This window comes from Alosa pseudoharengus, unplaced genomic scaffold, assembly GCF_046254945.1.
Source record: "Alosa pseudoharengus isolate Yale_2024_CS ecotype anadromous, Long Island Sound unplaced genomic scaffold, YU_APseudo_1.1 YU_APseudo_1.1_scf_5, whole genome shotgun sequence".
Lineage (NCBI taxonomy): Eukaryota > Metazoa > Chordata > Actinopteri > Clupeiformes > Clupeidae > Alosa > Alosa pseudoharengus.
In genome coordinates this window covers 14,447,260-14,470,207 of record NW_027468837.1, presented here as the reverse complement: position 1 = coordinate 14,470,207, position 22,948 = coordinate 14,447,260, and the positions used below count along the sequence as shown (strand labels likewise).

General features: G+C 38.6%; 1 protein-coding gene and 1 long non-coding RNA gene across 2 annotated transcripts; one reads left to right on the top strand and one right to left on the bottom strand.

The window, feature by feature from the left end:
• Positions 1–410: 410 nt before the first annotated feature.
• LOC143104569 (inter-alpha-trypsin inhibitor heavy chain H3-like) lies at positions 411–16,861 on the bottom strand. The gene is made up of 17 exons (XM_076268686.1): positions 16,704–16,861; positions 16,302–16,406; positions 15,950–16,112; positions 15,747–15,854; positions 13,091–13,219; positions 10,252–10,276; positions 9,464–9,636; positions 8,748–8,938; positions 7,816–7,932; positions 6,494–6,654; positions 4,690–4,716; positions 4,558–4,605; positions 1,920–2,033; positions 1,522–1,723; positions 1,198–1,370; positions 632–743; positions 411–540 (listed from the first exon to the last, which is right to left on the bottom strand). The coding sequence occupies exons 1-17, from the start codon at positions 16,796–16,798 to the stop codon at positions 411–413; spliced, it is 2,073 nt and encodes a 690-aa protein (XP_076124801.1). The 5' UTR covers positions 16,799–16,861.
• A 1,668-nt stretch (positions 16,862–18,529) lies between these two features.
• Positions 18,530–21,533, top strand: LOC143104516 (uncharacterized). Its single transcript, XR_012983083.1, has 5 exons — positions 18,530–18,603; positions 19,928–20,174; positions 20,295–20,453; positions 20,551–20,646; positions 21,154–21,533. It is a non-coding gene; the product is annotated as an uncharacterized LOC143104516 (long non-coding RNA).
• The last annotated feature ends 1,415 nt before the right edge of the window (positions 21,534–22,948 follow it).

Here is a 22,948-nt window from a genome sequence, read left to right as displayed (position 1 = left end):
AGAAAGTGTAATAAGACTAACGGAAATTAAACGTGGTGATTTTCTTGGCTGATTTGATATGGAACTATACTCTCATTCCGGCGTAATAATCAAGCATCAAGCAGCACAATGATATCACACAGCACCTGAAAATAGTCCCTGTAGGCTATAACTTCCAGCAACAAGGTTGAGCTGCAGCAGATTATTATGCCAGAATGAGAGTATAGTTCCACACACACACACACACACACACACTAACGACAACAGTAAGTGGGATACAGAGAGATGCACTGAACATATGCAAAATGTTAAGAAATCTAATTATATTTGTTTGAACTTTAGTTGTTGAGTCATCAATTACTTTTATTCAGTTAATGAAACCAATCCAATCAGGTTTTTCTCCAAGAACTTTATTTATATATTCTGTTAGACTAAAAGAGGCTGGACATCACATAGTCCTCATGGCTCCCATCGATGAGTCCAGTTCCATTGTTGTGTACAAACCAGCAGGGCACTTTCTCTCCGTTCTTCACATCTCTACGGAAGTCTCTCTGCCAGCCTCTGAGGAGACAGAAGTATTTAGGAAATGGTAACACTTAACAGCTTCTGTTTTAGTTTCCCTGAACATATTAAATGGAAGATGTTTGTTTACCTAGTCACAGTCAGTTTGTGTCCTTTAACATCCATTGTGGCATCAGGCTTTTCAGGGTCTTCTCCTGGGTGGAGGTTGCTCACTTCAAACTGTACACCGTGATAAAACTGGCCTGTAGTGTTACATAAGAACAACAATGCAATACAGTAGAATAAGTCAATACAGTATAGTGTCTCACAGCAAACGGTGAACATACAGACATATTTCAGTCCATTATCAATATTTGTATTTTTAATTATTTTAGCTTTATTTAATATATCAGTATATTATATTACTAATATAAGGGTTGGTCGATTAACTGAACATTTGCTTTACAGTCATTTCTGACCTCCTACTCACTAAATATTTATAGCATGATAAATCATTTGGTCAGTGATTGTTTGTTTGTTTGTTTGTTTATAAAGCAAAGAAACATAATATTAATATAATAATATTACTATTATATTATTATCATTATTAGTGTTTATAAATTCTGCATTGTTTACATGACTATGGGCATCTAGTGCTTTTGCCAAACATGTAGCCAAACATGTAGCCCATCTGCTGGAGTGCAGCTGCTGTCTTACCCAGCAGTCCGTGGACCCTGGGGGAGAGCAGGTGGCTGTCTATGGTGTAGAACCCCAAGTAGTCCTGGTGGTACGGGTGCTTCTTCCACACCTTGTGCAGAATGATGACAAACTTCACAGAGTCTTTCAGAGTCACCGTCAGACTACTATCCTTTGTGATCTGCAGATCCATGCTGTGGGTCAAATTTTCACATCACTTTAAAATCAATTATGGCTCAGTGTTGTAGAAACAGTGTACAGTTATATAATACTTGTGTCTACAGGATGTTGGCAAAATAATTGTGTCAGAGTGTTGTGTTGAAGACTGAAACAGTCAATACTCACATTTCATTTTTAGCTAAGATTGTTTCCGACCAGTCAAACTGCGTCGTCTTCTTGTTCAAGAACACCGTGATCCCATCTGTGCTCACCACCAGTTGTATGCCCAACGTTTGATGAACAATCCCAAAACGACCAAAGTATGTATTCAGTTTGCTCCCAGGATCAACTTTCTTATCCCCAATGGTTTGGCCATTTACCACAATGCCTGTGAATATAATTAAACCAATACCTTTATTTAGGGACTCTTGGCTCAAGGACTTATTGGCTATTGTTCGATCATTGGAAGTACCTGTTGACTTGATATTTTGACTAATGAATTTGTTTAGCTAAATTATTAATTTAGCTTACTGTATATATATATGTATTTAATATATGCATGCTCTATTCAAAGTTGTCCTTACCCAGCACAGGATCGCTTACTAGGTTGAAAATGGTTCCAGGCCTCTCATCAATATTAAAACACAGCGCATCATTCATCTCTGGCACCTCAATAATGAAATGAGGGTCTCCATCCACTGCAAAATAATATTGACTTAAACTTAATTCTATGATGTTCACAATATACTTCTACAGTACATATTTATTCAATCAATCAATCATATAATTTTTCAAACTCTTTTCATTCACTGCATGGACGAATGGAAAAATAAACTGAATGGTCTTCCCAGGGCTCAATGATGCAATAGATACAGTATGGTCACTTTTCTTTAACAAGTCTTTTTAATAACGTCAATGCTGAAAAATAAATGTTTATATTGTTCTACAGTGATATATTTCATGTATTTATTTTAGGTGACAGTTGACAAGTAGTAGGTGCACCTCTACCTGAGCTTGCCCCTCCTATACCAACTGATCGTCATTAGATCAAGTACAACCCCAAATCTGAAAAAGTTGGGACGTTGTGTAAAATGCAAATAAAAACAGAGTGTGATAATACAAGTCTTGTAAGCCCATATTTAGCAGCAAAAAAGGACATAGACAACATATCATGGAAAATATATGATCATTTTGAATTTCATGTCAGCAACATGTGTCAAAAAAAGTTGGGACAGGGAATGTTTACTACTGTGCTGCTTCACCTCTTCATTTAACACGAGTCTGTAAATGTTTAGGAACTGTGAAGACTAGTTGCTAGAGTTTTGAGAATTAAATGTTGTCCCATTCCTGCCCAATATAGGATTTCAGTTGCTCAACAGTATAAGCTATTCTTAATCATGTTTTTCATTCCATGAAGCACCAAGTCTGGACTGCAGGCCATTTTAGCACCTGGACTCTTCCTCTATGGAGAAATACTGTTTAAATATGTGCAGAATTCATTTTGTCATTGTTTTTCTGAAATATTCAAGGTCTTCCCTGGAAAAAAGCATTGCCTGGATGGCACTATATGTTGTTCAAAACCTGTATACATCATTCCAAATTGATTGCGCCTAGTCAGATGTACAAAATGCCTAGCCTGGAAAATCCAGATCCTGGTAATCTAGAAAGATTAAGGGTTTTGCCACGAACAATGTAATGGCCCAACTCGAGGGGCGGCACCAAGCATGCATTTGAAAATCTCACTGCACGCAATTGGATAACACTAGACCACTAGACCAACAGACCAACACTAGGGGCAGTCGTGGCCTACTGGTTAGCGCTTCGGTTAGCGCCTAACCCCTCACTGCTCCACGAGCGCCGCTGTTGTTGCAGGCAGCTCACTGCGTCGGGATTAGTGTGTGCTTCACCTCACTGTGTGTTCACTGTTTGCTGAGTGTGTTTCACTAATTCACGGATTGGGATAAATACAGAGACCAAATTTCCCTCACGGGATCAAAAGAGTATATTATACTTATACCAATGTTTACTCTGAATGATTCCGGACTTCGACGCAATTGGATAACACTGACCAACGTTTACTGACCTCCAATGTTGCAGCACTGTCGTCATCAACAGTTTAGCTCGCCTCTGGCCCGCCTATATCAGATACACCCATTTGATTGGTTCCACAGGATGCAAGGGGTAAAAGTAACATGCATCAATGCTCATTGCCAAAGTGTCTCGCAGAGACAATTCCATTGTGCTCTCGCGAGAACTCTGGATTTCTAGGTGAGAGAAAGTGGAATAGAACATTATGTCCAATATTCCAATATGTGGTTTAATTAACTGCATTTCTCATTAGTGGGTCACTTTGATACTAAAACTATGATACTATGTAATGACTGTATGATATCTGTACTGTCCCTGTGTACAGTATATCTGTGTGTGACTATGTATTTAGAGATAAGCGGGAATATTATGACTTTGCAGTGTTTCACTGTTCTGCATGGCTGCGTCAGTAGCTATCTGCTCCGGATTGCCAGGTTACCACTAATCAGAGTCTGATTCTGTGTAGTCCACGTGAGATGAGATGACCAACGCCATCTCCCGTCAGCCTGGAAGGATACTTAAACCCTAACTATTTCCTTGTCTAGTTAGAGCAGCTGATGGATCTTTAGGTGAAGTCATGCCTGATTTTTCATACTACTGGTCTGACTGGGTCTCTATTAAATCTATGGTATCAAAATTATCATCATAGGGTACAAGATGCCCATGCTGTAGGCACCAATTCACCTCCACACCGTCATAGATCATGTTGCTGGTATCAAATTCAAAATTAACATATATTTTCCATGAAATAGTAAAATTTATCATTTTCAGCATTTGATATGTTGTCTGTGTCCTTTTTGCAACTAAATATGAGTTTAAGAGATTTGCAGATTATTACATTCTGTTTTTATTCACATTCACGTCCCAACTTTTTCTGATTTGGGGTTGTACTAGATAGTTAGGTGGCACCTCATTAAACCAAGTACTACCTAGGTTAGATAGTTAGATCAGTGGCACCTCTCTTCTTTGTTCTGCCTGATGAAGGCAATTTTGGCCGAAACAAGTTGGCACGATTTTATCTATCACAAACTAGCCTATTAACGCTTTTTTAATATGAAGATAAGCGCCTTGGATCCGTCTTTTTTTGCATCATGTCATAAAACCCTTCAAAGGACATACAGTACAAAGACTTACCATAATAAGTTGGAGGAGCAGGGTGATGATACTGGACCCGCCTAATATCTTGAAAACAACATAGTTTTAGTCATGCCTTATTTGAATCAAGAATAGGGCTTAACTGTGCAAATTCATGCAGCTGTTTCCTACCTTGATCTTGAGGCCTTCCTCTCTGTTCTGTTTGACAACACAAAACGTATCTGGTTAGATAAGTGTTTTGTCATACAAATCATTCTCCATCATGATACCAATAATAACGGTCAGGGTGATGTCCAAGTATATGACGACCTGGTACACACCACAATACACATATCATAGGTTACTACATCCCTAACACTACCCAATAGATGTATGGACACCTTAATCCTGGGGGTCAAACTCATATTAGGCAGTGGGCCGGATTTGTTGGAATGACATCATCAATTTTCAGCATGAGTGTTGTTTACCAAAAAATATCTTGCAATGACCCCTCTAGGGTTCCGTACTAGCCGTGTTACAATCTATTCTCCTTAGCATAACACTCTCTAAACATACTGTGTGACGTCACACTCTACCACTCCGTCCCTTTAGCTGGAGTGCCCAGAGTACGCTCTGGATGCTCCAAGAGTGTGACACTCTGAATAAACGAACGATAATTCCACCCACACTCCAAATTTATGAACGGTTAAAAGTTTCAGAGTGTGCTCAGAGCGCTTGGAGTGGCAATTTACAAACGCACCCTTAGTAAAATAAGTGCATAATTCAGTAAAATGAGCGTATATTATCTTGATATACAAAAACAATCTTGCAATGACATCTCCTGGGGGGTGTCATTGCAAGATTTTCTATGTATTGAGAAAACATACACATGTTTTACTAAATCATGTGCTCGCTTTACTAAATTGTGCGCTCGTTATACTAGATTGTGCACACAATGTTGTGTATTGTGCGCTCATTTAACTACATAGTGTGTTCATTTTACTAAATTGTGCTCTTGTTTTATTAAAAAGTACACTCATTTTACTAAATTGTGCACTCATTTTCCAAACATTAAAATGAGAATATGATTAAATAAAATGAGAGTGCAATTTAACAAATGAGCCTGTAGTAAAAATTATTTGTAAGAACATACTGTAAACGAATGTGATTAACTTCATCTGTCTGCCTCATATTTGCATTAACTGATGATTGCCTGGTGAAGACACGCCTCGACCATTTGCAAATCAAGTCTTTTGTCATGTACGACGGCCCAGCTTTTGTCTTATGCCATACTTCACCATAGGTGTTCGGCGCCAATTAAGCAAGCATATGTCCGGGGCGTGTCTGAACTTTTCCACTGGAGCAGACAAAGAACCTACTAACAGGATAAAAGGCAGTGACATAGGAGAGTCGAGAGGTGACTTGAACAAAGGCAACTTGTTTCATCTTTTCCTCCGAGCCGGCTTGTAATGAACCTGGGAGCGTTTCCCTTTCTTAACACATCTCAGTTCGGTTTTGCTTCCATGTCATTTTTAATTCTCACCACAAGCCCACAATGTAGTAAAATAAACACATTATTTAGTAAAACAAGCACACGATTTACAAAATTGAGTGCACAATCTAGGAAAATGAGAGCACAATTTAGTAAAATGAGCACACACACTTTAGTAAAGCACATTCCCTCCATATACACAAACAAATATTTTGCAAACATACCCTCGGTGTTCCGTATTGGAACATGTAATTAAACAGTTCAGTTCACAAGACTGTGTGAAAACAACAGTGCAAAATGCAAAAAACAATGCAAACTGTGTGAAAACTGCTAAACATTTAGCACTAGCACCACAGTTCTATTGTGTGGACGCAATCTGTTCAATGATATGTTCAATGAACCCTCCCAATTTGATCTGGTGGCATAGGTCTCAATTGAATGGCATTGGCGAAGTGCACTTTTAGTTATATTGATTTATCCATATAATTCTTTCACATTTTTTACCTTCAGTGAGTTTGTCTGCAATCATTACATCGTATGGATTTTCCTCGTTCTCTGGCTTTGTGACCACCATGGATGTGAGGGGAGTGACGAAGCTGTACTTGAGGGAAAGGTCCAGAGCCTCTGCAGTAGCATTGGCCCTTTCTTCTGGTGAACCCTTATCTCTGAAAGTGTAAAGTTCTTTTTCAGTCCAGGCTATTCAGCCAGCTTAAAAAAATAATAATGATGGAAAGTAGGTCAATTGTTTAGATATAGCCAGCAGTCAGATCAATGGATACCCTGTCTATGCTGAATTACTGGAGCTAAGCAGGGGGGCTAGGTAAGTAATTGGAAAACTAAGTTGCTGCTGGATGTGGTGTTGGTGTGCGGCTAGTGCGTGGCAATTTTTCCTCAAAGATTCTAATCCCAAGGCCCCAATACAGTAACGAGGACACTATGCTGTAGGAGATACCATCCTCTGTGAGGTTCTGACTCACTGTGGCCATAAAAGATCCCATGGTGTGTGTGTGGTGAGTATTCTGGCGTATAATGAATTCTGTACATCACCCGGGTGGGTGCTACACAGTGGTTAGTGAGGTTCCCCTTTCACTGTAAAAGTGCCTTGAAAAGCACTATAATGCTGTGTGTTGTTGTACAGTATATGTGTAGGGGAAACAAAAGCACTATAATGCTGTGTGTTGTTGTACAGTATATGTGTAGGGGAAACAAAACCAAAATTGAAGTGTAGCACCTGACAGACCCTCAGAAGGATACAGCTTTCTTCTTTTCCCATAGAAGGATCGTCTCCTTTTTTGTGTGTTTTCCTCAGTTGTGTTTGTGTAGTATTTTCTGTATTTTTTATCTTTAATTAAAACTCTCCATCCTTTCATTAAAACTGTATACTTGTTTAAATTCTGTTAGCAGAGTGTGGAGGTGTACATGCAATGGCATGTAAGAAAACCTCTCAGTGTGGCTCAAGGTTGTCAGAGAAGGAGAAAACAGAGAAGAACCCCAAAAACACTACACGCTGTGTAAAACTCAATTCACACAGTGATTCCACCATCCCTGTTATCAGTGCAGGTTATTACACCAATGAAATAATTAGCCCATCCCTTCTGAGGACCTGTCTGCTTCACATGTAAGGAACAGATAACCAGTAATTAATTAAAAAGAAAATTAAGAAAATTAAAAAGTATGTTAAAGCATAAAAATGTGAATTGGTGTGTGTGTGTGCGTGTGTGTGATGTGTGTGTGTACTGTGTAGTAATAGTCACCGTGTTTCAGAATCAATTTTAGAGAGAGGCAGCCAATAAAAAACTAACAACATAATTGCAAGGTTCACTGACTTCTTTTCCATGAGCTGCTCAACGTTCTGTGAAGTCCCCAAAGATGTATTCCTTCTCTGGGAATGTATCATCCCACTCCTGGGCAGTTGCTTTGCCCTGTAGCATATAGTCATCCAGCTGTGAAAGTTGATATGAATCGATAGTTACTGTATAGTGAGCACTGAGCAGTTAATTAATCAATGCAAATGTCTTTGAGAATGTGGCAGTTTTCATGCTCATGTTTTTATTTCCTTTCATTGATTTTTTTTTTATTTTTACAGTTTCATTACACTGATATACAGCCTGGAAGCCAGCCAGAATTTAACCCTGCACAAAAGTTGAGGTCGGGAAATTCGGTCTGGACTTGCTCCATTGACAAGCTTCTATGCCCATATAAAAATCAGCCGATCAATGAAATTGTCCGGGCGGGCTTTATACAATGATGGACAGATGATGCAATGGTGCCTATTCATTCACGTGACATGAGCATGCTTTGGTTGATTTTGTTTACAGCAAAAAGCTTGTCGCTAGAGAAACTAGATGTTTAGATGTCACTATCACGTCTGTTGTACTGACTGATATTGACTGCGCAAAAACGTTAAAAACAATAAAAAACAAACAGAAAACAGCGATTAAGGCATTTATCGAGAAGAAGGATGTTGTGGCTGTTGTCCCTACAAGATTCACGGTAAGGTATTTTGTTGCTCTGATTGGTTAGGTCTATCCAATTGTGTGCAGAGGCGTTTTTCCCCTGTATCGGTTGAAACCCCATAATCACGTCCCAATGCTCCAGTTCCAGACTGAAATTCTGAATTGAATTGAGTTGGCTACATCAGGCTAACATTGATATGAAACAACCCCCCAAAAACAGGAGAGTTCACTTGTAGTATCTCTAGACCTGAGAAAAAATAGAATGTTTAGGATGTGATGGCATGACAGAAGGAAAACAACGCCTCACCCCTTTTCCTGACACTTCTATGAGAAAGTTGTGCAAGTCGTATTCAGTCAGCTGTCCTGCCACAATAATCTCTGAGCCGTTGAAGAGCTGCTTAAAGTGGCTGTTTGTCAAAGAGTTCACTGCATTGTCTGGATATTTGAAGTGCACATCAGACAGAAGAGGGCTGGCCACCTCATCATAAAATCCCTGGGAGAGAGAGCTTTAGGTCAGGATGAGTTTAGCTGTAATCCTTTATTGAACTTATTCCAACCATTATCATTGTCTTGCCAGATAAAACAGGAGTGACTGTTATGTGTTCTTTCGAAAGAGACTAATGATGACCGGTAATGAGGAGTTGTTTGGGGTTTCAGTGCATTTACAATTATTTATTTAGCGTCTACCAAAAGCAACTTACATATTACAAGGGCCAAGAAACTCTGGGTTAAGTGTCTCTCGCTCATGGGCACAACGGTGGAAGCTGGAAATTCCCACAACTTTTGGAACCCACAACTTTTCAGGCTATTCCACGCTAGCCCAGCTCCTTAACCACTATGCTACTGCACGCTAGCCCAGCTCCTTAACCACTATGCTACTGAGCCCTGCTCCTTAACCACTATGCTACTGCGTGCTAGACCAGGTCCTTAACCACGCCACCAGCGCTCTAGTGCAGTTTATCCAATGTATAAGGATAGTTACGAAAGATCTCTTTGAGTGTTGAGTAGTGAAATTCACCTGCAGCTGCACAGCCGCATCTGATGCCTCATAGATCCTGCGGGCCAGTCCGTCATTCTCCTTTGCCATGGAATCCAGAAAGCCATAGTCCAGGTCGTAACCGAAGCCCAGAGAGAAGAGGGAGAAACTCCCATTGATGGCATTTCGGACGTTGTGTTGGACCCTGGATGTTCCTGTTGAATATTTGTGATTTTATTTTTGCTGTCTTTTTGTCTCAGCCACAGAAATGGCTGAGAACAGAATGTGTATTGTAAGCAAACAGAACGCAATTAGTGTACCTAACTAATTGCTCGCCCCAGAAGAAATAGCTTAATTAAATTTACCCAGGAAGGCTACATCACTACCTGACCCCAGACCGGAATGTATATTCTGTCATTATATCTTATGTCATGAGGGTTCTAGATCTGGGTTCATTGTCTTTGCGTGGAGCAGAGCTACCAGAACTCTGCTGTAACATCCAGAATAAAGAACTAGCGTAAATCCTCAATTTATGGCCGGGATTCTATTTGTAGCCGGGCCTCAGATAATAGCCAGGGGCATGGTCGATTCGGACAAATAAAGGACGGCCCCCAAATACAAGCCAGGGTAATAATTGCCTATCAGTAGGGCTATCAGTCCACGAGCACTAGAATACATTGTTTCGATTTAACTCAATGAAATAAAAGAGCTCTTCTTAATAGCCTATTTTACAGTATATTGTTGGTTGGTTTAATACTGTTGCCAATGAAAAGTCGTTGTCCTACACCATGGGTCTCCAACACGTCGCTCTCAAGCTACCAGTCGCTTGCCGCCCCCTTCTGAGCTTGCCAGAGACTGAAGCAGTACAACATTTAAACACAATTGTTGCCGCGAGGCATTTCAGCCTACAAATTTAATAAAAAGTAGCCTAAATCATGCATAATTAAAAAATAATTCAATTTAGGCTAGTTGGTTACGCAATAAGGTTTCCATTACAGTGCAGCACATGTTCAATGAATGAATGAAAGCGGCTGCCTTGTCTCGCAATGAACAGCGGGTGGAAATCCTGACACTTTCAACTACATAAAACTTAATAGTGAACCATCAAATACCACCCAGATTTCAGTGCCCATCAGCCCCAATATTTAGCAATATAATCAAACAGTCCAAAAGTAAATTAAATCTCAAACCAAACAGAAAATCTTCTGCTTTTGATAGCCTACCGGTATGCCAGTTACAGGAAGTGTTGAACAGTGTTGGCCCACTTTAAGAGCCTTTTGCTATATTTCTAAGAATTTCTAGAATCTACAACAGAAGCCTAATACAAAATAAAGGCCTGCCTCAAAATTCAAGCCTGCCCCAATTAAAGGCCTGTGCTTTGCGCAGCCTAAGTAAATAAACCACAATTTGAGGATTTACGGTATTCTTTCCCAGCCTCAAGTTTTACCTGCTCTAGATACATTGGATCAACATTGGATCAACTCAGTGTCTCCAATTTGGAATAAAGGAGACAGTTTTCAATAGCATTCTTCAGATCGGACTCTCCTTTTCTCAGAGGAAATATAGTGATTGCAGAGATTCACCTTCTGTAACTGACCTGTCACTGCTCAGATATTCATGTTTGACATGTAGCCTATGGTGTATTGTTGCACGGTGCACCGATACTACAAAAGTATCGCGATACCCTGAAATGAAAAATGTCACGATGCCTAATTTTATTAGTATCGATACTTGAATGACCGTGTTGTTTTGAAGCAACATGCGTGTGTGCAAGGCATGCTTCTAGCGCCTCCTCCCCTAGCCTGTGGCTGTGCGTCTTTTCTCCTCACACACGTATGCGCAGCTGTCGTGACATAAACAGCGAGACATGGCTGCTAGTTATGCTATGGTAACACATAATAATAGGCTAATATCAAGTTGATTTGCTCACTTGCATCTCTCAAGTTTGTGTTGCTGTGGGATTTAGGTAATTTAGGCTTACTATTGGGTTTAATGTGATTAAGAAATAGGCTATGCAACCATGGCAAACTTTTTCCTCTGGGAAAGCTCCTTGCTAATTATCCCGCTAGCTCAGGTCACGTCTGTCAATAATGCTCACTAAAATCATTAATGAACATTGCAAGACACTTATCTCTTCTATGATCCCAGAAAGATTTCCTTTGACATTTTTTTAACATTTATTTTATCTAATGACATAGAAAACATAATGAATTGCATCCACATATCCTTATGCACTATGCACAACTTTTATTCACTAGTCTAAAACCGTGAGACTGAAGGCTAAGTTCTCTCACATATTTCTTAAAGTGACAGGCACTCAATTACACATCACCAATGTGCACTCAATTAGACCTACACACCACATTAAAGATATGCCTAAGTGTAATAGCTTAAAGATCAATATGAAGTATTCAAATTACTAAATATGTTTAGCTACTAGTAATTATGCAGATTATAAAATACTATACATTATTAACTAAATACACTTCATATTATGAATGTCAAAATCTCTTAAATAAAAACATATGACATCATTTTCTGTGTGTTTGTGTGTGTGGAGAGATTCAAGCAGAATCTAGGATGGCCACTGGTGTGAATGATCACACTACAGTATATTCAATATTACTGATGACGTCGAGGTGGTGGGGGCCCCCAAATCAAATACATTTTTTAAAAGTATCGAAGAAGTATTGAAATCGCAATTCTTGATATGGTATCGGTATCGAAACATTAAATTTGGTATTGTATGTACATTTTTGAGAGAATATACCAAAATATGTATTCTCACCCTAACTAATCATTAGTGCATGTGTATGTAACAACTGTTAAATAATGGAAATATTTCTTCATCAAAAACATATTATTGCATCATTTATTAAATATAAACAATAATGTATAAATATATTTCAGATATAGGCTTATTTACTATGAACAAACCATTTATAATTGTGTGAACAAATGCTTTACTGATGATAAATTATGTATGAACAAGAAATTACTAATGATGAACAAACCATTAACTAATAAGTAACAAAGGCTTAATAAATTATGAATTGTGTGTAGTTTTATATGTCCAGAGTCTGCCTTCATTTTGGTTTGCTTGACTGAGAAGCAGACTTATTTCTCCTAATCATCTAGAAGGATTGTGGAAAAACAGTTCTTTAAAATGTTTCAAAAAAGACTCACATCCTGCTACTTTGATTGTTTTCACAAACTCCTTTGCTGCCAACACATTGCTTTCGTTAGCTTTGACCAGAGATGGCCTCCAGGATGTAACCTCTCTTTCAAACAGGACCAGTCCAAAGAAGTCATCCTCATGCAGGTCACTCAATATTGTCAGCAGCGCCTCACGTGTCTGGGCAAGTCAGAAGTACTGTACATGCTTGCTTCAAGATATCAAAATGGTAGATTCTTCACATTGGAACACAATTGGAGTTCATTCTCTCTCACCTGCTCAATTTTCCGTCCATACATGGATCCGCTAACGTCTATCACAAACACAACATTCTTGGGAACTCGTGGCAAGTCCGCAGGTGCAAAATAATGCACAAAGTAGCCATTAACTATCTGTAATGATAAGAAATTACTCAAGAGTACCTTGATTTTACATAAGAATATGACCTCACGTTGATCAACAACCACTAAAATTACTTGATTTTTTTTTCTTGCCTGAATGTCCCCAATGCTTTCAGCACGGTTCACATCATACTTTATGAAGAAGTCCCCATCGATCAGAGTGCCGTCACAGTCAGGGCATTTCCTCTGCTGGTCCAGTGTTGGACTGAAGGACACATGAGCCTGGTAAGGGTCAGACAGGATTGGAAGCAAAAATTCTTTAGCAATGTTTTCATTTCAAAACATTCTATTATGTCTTAAATTCCCGGTAAACCAAAATTGGAAACTTGTTTTGGAAACCTTGTATAGGTTGAAAAACTACAGTACCCTCCAGAATTATTGGCACTTCTGCTAAAGTTGACTAAAAACCTGTATATAAAATAATCTGTTGGTGATTTATTATAATCTCACAATGGAAAAAAATGAGGAAAAATCCAACCTTGAAAGGAAGCAAATTTATTTTGAGGGAAAAAAAAATCTCAATAAATATTTTTACCAAAAATTTGTCGCTCACAATTATTGGCACCCCTGCTTGTAATACCTTTTTAAGCCTCCCTTTGCCAATAAAACAGCTTGTAATATTCTCCTATGACACCCCAAGTTGGAGAATACAAAGCAAGGGATTTAAGACCGTTCGTCTTTACCAAATCTCCCAAGATCATCCAGATTCCTAGGTCCACACTTGTGCATTCTCCTCTTTGACTCACCCTAATGTTTTTCTATGGAGTTTAGATCAGGGGACTGAGATGGCAATAGCTGAAGCTTGATTTTGTGTTCAGTAAACCATATTTGTTTGGATCTAGACGATTGATTTGGTTCATTGACCTGATGAATGATCCAATCATGACCAACTTTTAGTGTCTTGGCAGAGATTGACAGATTTCCTTTGAAAATATTCAGGTTTTTCTTGGTGTTCATGATACCATGCACCTTAATTAGGTTCCCAAGGCCTTTGGGAATAAAAACAGCCCCACAATAGCAAAGCCCCTCCACTGTAATTCTCATTAGGCATGGTGGTCTTTTCAGTATAGTCATTCTTCTATGTATGTCAAACACACCTAAAGTTTTTCTAGCCAAAGAGCACATTTTTCATTTAATCTGACAATAGAGCACACTTCCAGACAAAGTCACTGTACCATTCAGTAACTCCTGCCATTTACATTGGTAATTAAATGACTGGACAGGCTTTTACCTGGCATGCCCTCTAAATAATTTATTAGCAGTCACTTTTGAAGATTTTTTGGGGAACTTGGTGACCCCAAGATGATACCTATATCTGCGTATCTTACCATCCTCCATACTGTACGTGGGGGCAAGATAACTATGGGTCGTTGTCCAAGCATGTTTGTTACATTTCCAGTTGATTACAACCTGCTAATCATTGTTTTAACTGTAAATATAGGCATTTTTAACAAAGTACCTAGTTTTTACAGACACCCCCTGACTTACAGATGTCAACATACTTTATTTTTATTTAAATTGAGTGTGATCTCTTGTCTTTCTGATATTGAAAAAATGACTAGAGGATTTAACCTCTGTTTCACTTCATTTTCATACCTTAGTGAAAAAAAAAGTTGTGAACTACTACTTAAAGTTCACAGACACTCTGATTAAATTAAACTAAATTAAAGTTGAAATTAGATAGGGAAATGTTGAATTGTATAAGATTTTTCTAGGGGGGCCAAAAATTGTGAGCAACGTGTTTTCATTAAAAAATATTTATTTCGTTATGAGATTTTCCTTTTTCTCAGAATAAATTTGCTTCCCTTCAAGGGTGGATTTTTCCTCATTGTTTTCATTTTGAGAGTACAATAAATCACCAAAGGATTTTTTATACCTGTTTTTAGTCAACTTTACCAAAGGTGCCAATAATTCTAGAGGGTACTGTACTGTAGTTCTGAAAATATGAGCAAAGACTGTAAACTGTGTGGTTCTGAATTATGGACTTAGACCATAAAGTCATGGATTGTTTTCCATGCCTTATCCTACATCTGTTTTCCATGGAAGCCAGAAAGCTACAAACATCTACATTCTGGAGTAGATTACCACAAGATGCATTTTGTACGCTAATTACAGGTGTTTTCAGAAATTAGCTCATCTGTGTGTCTGAAGAGTTGTGCTAATTATAATAAGCTAGTTTAGAGAATGGATGGAACTATTGGTGCCTTCATGACATCTATATTCGTAAATTCCGACCTCTGACTGAGGAAAAATGACTTGAATGCGAAGTCGGGTTGGATTTTATGCTCGGAGATTCACACAGAAATCTTGTGCCTAGACTTGGTGTCAAAATCAACATGCAGCGGACCTCACTCTCATTACAAATAGGCAAGGTAATTTATCACTAAATGAAAACTACAAATAAACATTTGCCTGAGATGTTCTCCTTCTTGCTCAACCATAGTAAGCAGTTCTAACTTATTTATGCGTTTCCTGTAAAGATGACACGAAAATGCAATCATGTTACTGCGGGATATATTTGTTTTTTGAGCTGATCTCATGAACACATTTTTTGGCTGTAGCCTATTATGTAGAAGGACAGTTGAGTTGTGGCTTCAGCGCAGTCAGAAAACCTGCCTTTACTTTTGGTATACAGGGACTTTAAACCTGATTTGAATGTTCATAACACAGGAAAAATGCAAACATTTCAGAAGCATTAAGGTATTATGATAAGGTAGGAAATCTCTGTATTGACTTGTTTTTTGGCCACCTTTTTGTCAGTGACAGTTTTCTCCACAAGGGGCAGTAGTTCATTGGTGAGAAATGTCCCATAAACATCCAGGAAGGCAATTCCTTGAGGCTCGTAGATATCGGCAATCTAACAATAAGGAACGTGACACATATTGACCTATTATTTCAAATAACCATCATGGAAAGATGTTTACAATGGCAGTGAGATTGGTACTACTGTACCTCAAAATGCTGGACTAGTTGTTTTGGTTTGACACGAGTCATTATCTCGTATTTTCCCAGGTGACGCTTCAGCAATTCCTCATACGTCAGTGTAAATATAACCGGACTAAGGGCTGCAATGTTCACTGAAACTGAGAATTTCTCCATCTTTCTGCCTGATGCCCTAGCAGAAACATACACACACATGAAAGTGATGAAATGAAAGTGACACAACACTTCAGAACTCCACTGAGAATTTCTAAATTTTTCTACCTCGGCCCTAGCCGAAAGACAGACAAACACACACACACACACACACTCCGACATATTAACAAACAGTTGTGACAGTAAGAGACAAAGATAGCCAGCTTACTTGACCAGACCAGCAGTCTGTCCTGAAGACACAGCCTTTTCATACTCCTTTTTGGCCTTCTCCTTCTCCTTCACTGCACCCACATAGGTCTTCCCCTCAATTTCCCTAAAATGAATAATGAGACAAGCTCAAAAATAGAGGAAATATTAATGAAATAATACTGTGGAAATCAACAGGAATTCATTAAATTATTTATTTAGTAGATGCATCACTGAATATACTGTACTTTAATGTGTAAATAAATAAGACATTTATTGCAGAATGCATCTATTTTTTTAGTGGGCCTACTTGAAGCTGCTTTTGGCCCTGGTATAGTGTATGTCATAGGGCTATATTGTGGCAAACAGAGAAAGTTTTGATATGGCGAACTACCAAAGAGGATAAGTATAAATGACAACTGACATGCTGAAGTTGGTGATGAAAGCTGTCTTTGGTAATTCCACCTCAAAGAATATTTCCTTAGAAGAGTTGCCTTTATTCAGAGCTTTGGTGGTCATGACTGTGTAAGCAAATCGAGACGCCACCTTGCAGTCCAACCTCACACTCTGAATTTCAACCTGTTCCGAACCGCAAGTTTTTGTTAGTCTGTTTTTTGAGAGTTAAACCCTGTGTGTATGTGTGTGTGTGTGTGTGTGCATGTGACCCAGTACAAACACTAGAAGGGGGCCAAAATCAACAGCAAGTGTGTGTGTCTGTGTGTATGTGTCTGTGTGTGTGTATGCGCGTGTGGCACAGTACAAACACCAGAAGGAGTTCAACAGCGACAACATTTAAAATGGTTTAACAAACACTTATCATTTATACTCCGTTTCTTTAATAACAGAAGTGATAATACAGGTCAAACTGATTTTAATCTTACAGGTTTAGCATTATTGATTAAAAAGTCTGATAACCTCACTGCTCAAAAATATACCCTAGCATAAAAAACATGGCTTTCAAAAGTAACAGGCTAAATAATACATAAAAAAGCAGTTATCAAAAATGTAAAACAAAGCTCAGTAATACACACATGCAGAAAATTAAGTGTTGCATCGTTAACTTAATAGTACCTCAATATGTTTGGTACTGCCAGTCATCATCTAAAAAATAAAACAGCTGATTACAATACCAAGATTGTAGCTGAGAAATCTTAGAACAGCATATTCATAGGATTTAGGATTTCTTTCTTCTGAGATTATACTTAAATTCCTCATTCTTTACATCAATAATTAGCCCACAGGAGCAAAACTAAAATGAAAACCAGTCTGATTTCCCATCTCAGATGAGTACTCTACCTACTAAGTTGCATTCCCCACAGAACTAAATGAACCAACTTCTGGTCCTGAGACAGGGTGTTCGGGTGAGCCTGATACAAGTGGTGCACATGATGCAAAATAGCTGTATTTAGGTACTTACAGTACCTCTGAGTCCCTAGAGATAACCAGAGCGCCATAAGTACTGACCCATGAACCTACACAGACCCATAGCAGCAGCACAGTCCTGACTACAGACATGATTCAGCCTGAGCTCAACACTCACTGACTGCACAGCACTACTTCACTGCAGTCTGATAAATCAACTGAGAGGAGCAAAGATCAAATTTCAGTAACACTAAATTCATTCACAGCACAGTTAGTACATAAAGTAAAGATAAGCAAGCAGTGGCGCCCCCAACACAAACTCTGGCCACCCCAGTGGCCACCCCTGGGTATACAGTATGGCAGACGGATCCATGGTTCGGTCAGTCTTAATATCATGGTTTGCAGGGAGAATTGGACCCAAATGCAGGGTAAGGCAAGGCCAGGAAATTGTGAAATTAAGAGAATCTTTACTTAGACACAAACCACGTGTATAAATACAACACACTGTAAAAAACAAAACTGTGTTTTATTCAATAGAGTTGATATTTTTAGTATTTCAGACAGGAAAATGTGTATTATTATGAATGTATGCAGAAAACCATGTTAGACCAATGTTTTGCACATCAATGATGTGTAAACATGTTTTTGAGAATAAACTGAACATAAAACATGTATTAAGCACAACAGCCAATTTGAATGAAAAAACATGCATGCAGAAAACCATGTTAGACCAATGTTTTGCACATCAATGATGTGTAAACATGTTTTTGAGAATAAATTGAACATAAAAAAGGTATTAAGCACATCAGCCAATGAGAAAAGTGCATGCGCATGTTGCCTGACATCCGGGGTTTCAACATGGATCTCAACGCGGGCTTTCCTCTCCCTCGAGGTTCTCTTTTCTCAGTCTCATCTGCAAATATCCAGTTAGGAGTCGGATTATCGGGATTGACAGTGTGAAAGTAAGTATTTCAAGTATTAAATTACGTTTTGAAACTACACCTTAGTTATGGAGTGGTTTAGAAGAACTGTATGATTTTCAAAACATGCATTTCATCGAAAATATTTCGTCAGAAGATGTGCCAACGTTAGTTTGAATTGCACAGTAATTGCACGTTGGTTACACTTTTATTACTAGCGCAGGCTGCTAACATCCCACCCATTTATTTTTTTCGGTTTTATCCACAACTTAGCTGCTAACGTTACCATTAAAGTGTGGTGTTCAGTGGTTAAACTTATGTGGCCAGAAATATATTTGTTTCAGTACATTTCAGTACATTCAGTACTACATTCAGTACTACTGTTTCAGTACATTTCGTCTAATTGCACCACATTCTAAGTTGAGCTAAACTTGATGAGGTAGAAATCATAGCACTAGACTAGCTAACTAGCATGAAATCAGGGATCTTTGGTAACAGTTAGCCCAGCATTCACCTATTTTGTTCGGAGTAACCAATGTTATGGCTAGTGAAGATATTTTTTCAGCCAACTTGTCATTGTAATATTATATTACTGATTTTACTCTTAATCTGATTTACACCTTAAAAAATGTGATTAATGGCCTTGCATTTTGGTTATGGTATTTATTCTTTTATGGAACTAAAATCACATTATTTACTTGTAAAACATGCTATGGTAACACACTTTATTTAAAGTAAACTGCCAGTTTAGTTATTTCCTTGAAGGAACAATATGGCCTCCAACCTGATGTAGCCTAAGCATTTTTTTGCATTGTGTGGGTCCTTATGTAATATTAACTCTTTGAATGTCATAATGATATGTTTCAGGTGAGAGAATTGGCACCACATGTATTGCAAGTTTTGCAATTATTCTGCAGACCAAGACGGTCTCATCAGACATCACCAGCTTAAAGCAACACCAAAGAACTTTTCATCTGTCGCACGCACTATTTGTTTATCGAGCACCGGCTTTGCAAATAACAATGTCCACAGACAAGGTAGAATAAGTTGCATGATTTTATGAAAGTACGATGTATTGTGACATCAGATGCAAGTCAAATTTGTAGTTTCTCATGTCTCATTCCATCGAACTACAGATCCGCTACCCGATGCAGCAAACTTACATAGTGCGGTAATAGCCGATAGAGGGCCGCGAAGCGAATGCAGAAAGTGCCGTTCACCCTGTTACGAGTTGATGAACCACTGAAACGATTTTGGAAACATTATTTTAAGGTACAAAAAACTCTTTGGTGTTGCTTTAACCACAGAAGACCAAACCATTGGCTGTGTGTTCACCCCAACTGTGTGTGTGTCTTCAAAACCCAAGGAGCTTTAAGGTCATATCTTTCAAGAAATCATAGGAAAGGTACATCTGTTCACCATCATGAACATGAAGATGAAGATGCTTCACTTGAGGAACAAAGAATGCTCTTGATGGAAGCATCAAAGAAAGCCCGAGTAGATGACACACTTAGAGTGAAGATGGACCTGACATTCTCCCTCAGGTGGTTGAGGACCAACCCATGGTGATGGTGATACAAAATCGATGGCTTGCTTAGTTCTTTAAAGAACAGGTGTGTTTTTACAAAATTGACAGGTTGTCATTTAAACAGCTGTAGACTTTCATTTATTTCATGGTAATATTCGGAGCAACACTATTGCTTTACTCACTGTTCTTCTGTACATGTTAACAGATTGGTGAGGAGTTTTTTCGCATCATCAACAAGAACTTACTGGGAACATTTTGAGCTGCAGTGGAGAAATACACTCCGAAACTCCTTTGGCTCTACCGTTCCCGGAAAGCATCCTTTGGACAGGACCTAGAACACATCCTGATGAAGCTTGATGATGAGGTATGAGTTATGGTAGAGAAAATACCTCTGTTCACTGAGGTGAATGTTTCTTTGTCTGATATTAAACATTTTTCCTCTTTCTTTTGTCTTTTGATAGACCTCTAATATTATCCGGCACCGCCAAGATGCTGCACTCAGAGGACTTCCCATTTTTCTCTGTGAGGAACCTGGAGAACTTGTCAAGCAATGTCTTGTAAGTATCAATTATCATAACAGAAATATATGGAGAAAAAATTAACATAGAAAGATGGGATGGAAGAAGATTGCCTCAGCTACAAATGTAATTTAAAAATGTAAATCAGGTTTATTGGTCAAGTATACTTATGTATACAAGGAATTTGGTCTCAGCATTTATCTCATCCATGAATTAGTGAACACACAGAGCACACAGTGAGGTGAAGCACACACTAACCCAGGAGCCTGCCTTGCTACAGCGGTGCTCGGGTAACAGTGAGGTTAGACGCCTTGCTCAAGGGCACTTCAGTCATGGATGTGGGCATGGGAGAGTAGTGCTCAACCACTTCCCCCGCCCACATTTTTCCTACTGGGTCGGGGATCGAACCTGCAACCCTTTGGTTACAAGCCAGAACCCCTAGCCAGTAGGCCACGGCTGCCCCATTAGAATTACAAAATGAAGATGATATGTGTGTTGTGTGTACTTGAAAATCACCTTTGAATGCTTTTGTCATCTCTGTTATAGGAAACTGATCCAGATGATGTGGCTGTAAAGGGAGTGGCTGTGGGGGTGCGTTATGTCTTTGAGGACTGTGCTGTGGAAACCTCCTCTCCAAAGGTGCAAAACATTTCATTGATTCTGGAGGAATCTGTAGTTCTACAGGACATCGCGGATACTCCCACTGCAGTGGCATACCTATATACGCCCTCAACATTTCCTACCCAGAAGATCTCTCACACACACACACACACACACACACACACACACACCCTCTCTCGCACATACACACAAACACTCACTCATATACACTCTCTGGCCTTTCTGTGTCTATTTTTCATTCATATTATTTTGAAGAGGCTTAACATAGTGGCACTCTTTTTTTTGTTTTTAATCAGTAAAATACACCCTTGGTCACAGTGAAATAAAATACTTGAAATGTACAACATTGTATGTTATGGATTTATTTTAGTTTGTGAATTTAAAAATTATGCAAGGGAAAATAAGTGAGTTTTCAGTATAGTGGAAAGAGAAATCCATATATTCTTGATCAACATTTCGTAGTGCTGTGAACGAGGCTATTGACTGAGCAAACATATATTAATTGGTAGAACGAGGAATTTACCATCAACAGAACTAAATAATATTAGTAAGGACAACAACATTATTGTAGTTGGGGTAATTACATGGCTAAAGCGCTGCCCTCATCAGAACTAAATAATATTAGTAAAGACAACGCGCTATTGTAATTGTGGTAATCACATTGCTAATCGTTGGGAAAACATAAAAATCTGAATGCAATGTGTTGCCTTGTTTTTTTTTATATTAGCAATGATTTTTTTTTTACAGTGCACAACACGAAACAAAGACCGACCAAGACTAATGGAAGACAAAGGGTTTAAATACAGGGGGGCCAACAGGGTAACAAGAGAAAGGTGAATTTAACAAGGGATTAACAGGACTAGTGATCAGAGGTAGGTGAGGGGCGGAGACAAGGATAACAAACATCATTCTTTCCCACATATGGGTAGCCTAGACTGTCTTGAAAAAACATCGACTAGCATGTATAGATGGCCCTGAGTATGACCAAGATAAGAGCTTAACTCTCTATGGTACGCATTATGATATCCTTGTGAAAAAAAAATATTGGCAGTGATTTTTGCTAAAAAAAAAAAAAAAAGGGACACTTTAACAATAAAAATGTATATTAATTTTAGAATTTTTTAAATGTTTATATTTTAAGATTTGTTGCTTCAAGGCAACATTGTACCATAATGCTAAAAAGTGAAATAATTCCTATTTTTTTAATAATTAAAGCTAACTTATTAATGACTTAAACAACCTATCTTTATAACTTAACACTACAGCAAACATATGTATCTGGTTTTCAATGCATTACAAGTCTCATACTTAACAAAAATCTCATTTTAAATTCAGTTGTTGCCCCCAGGCAACATCGTACCATTGCGGAATGAAAACATACAAATTATCATATGAAATCATCATATGAAATCACTGTTTTTTACTAGTTAAAAGATCCATAAATCTCCCCAAACATTCTCAGGTATACACATACACATAAGCACCCACACACATCCATGAGTTTGCGCACGTACACCCATGTATACCCATGCACACACACATAACAACATCCACGTTCCCTTTGAGACCTGCACCTGACTTTTTGAAAGTTTAGTAAACAATTAGTCTTGAAAGAGAAACACGGGGGAAGGCCTACACAGAGGGAGCAGTCAGGCCTCAAACTTGGGGCTACGGGGTAGCAAGTCTGCAGCTTGACCGCAACATCAAAAAGCCATGGATG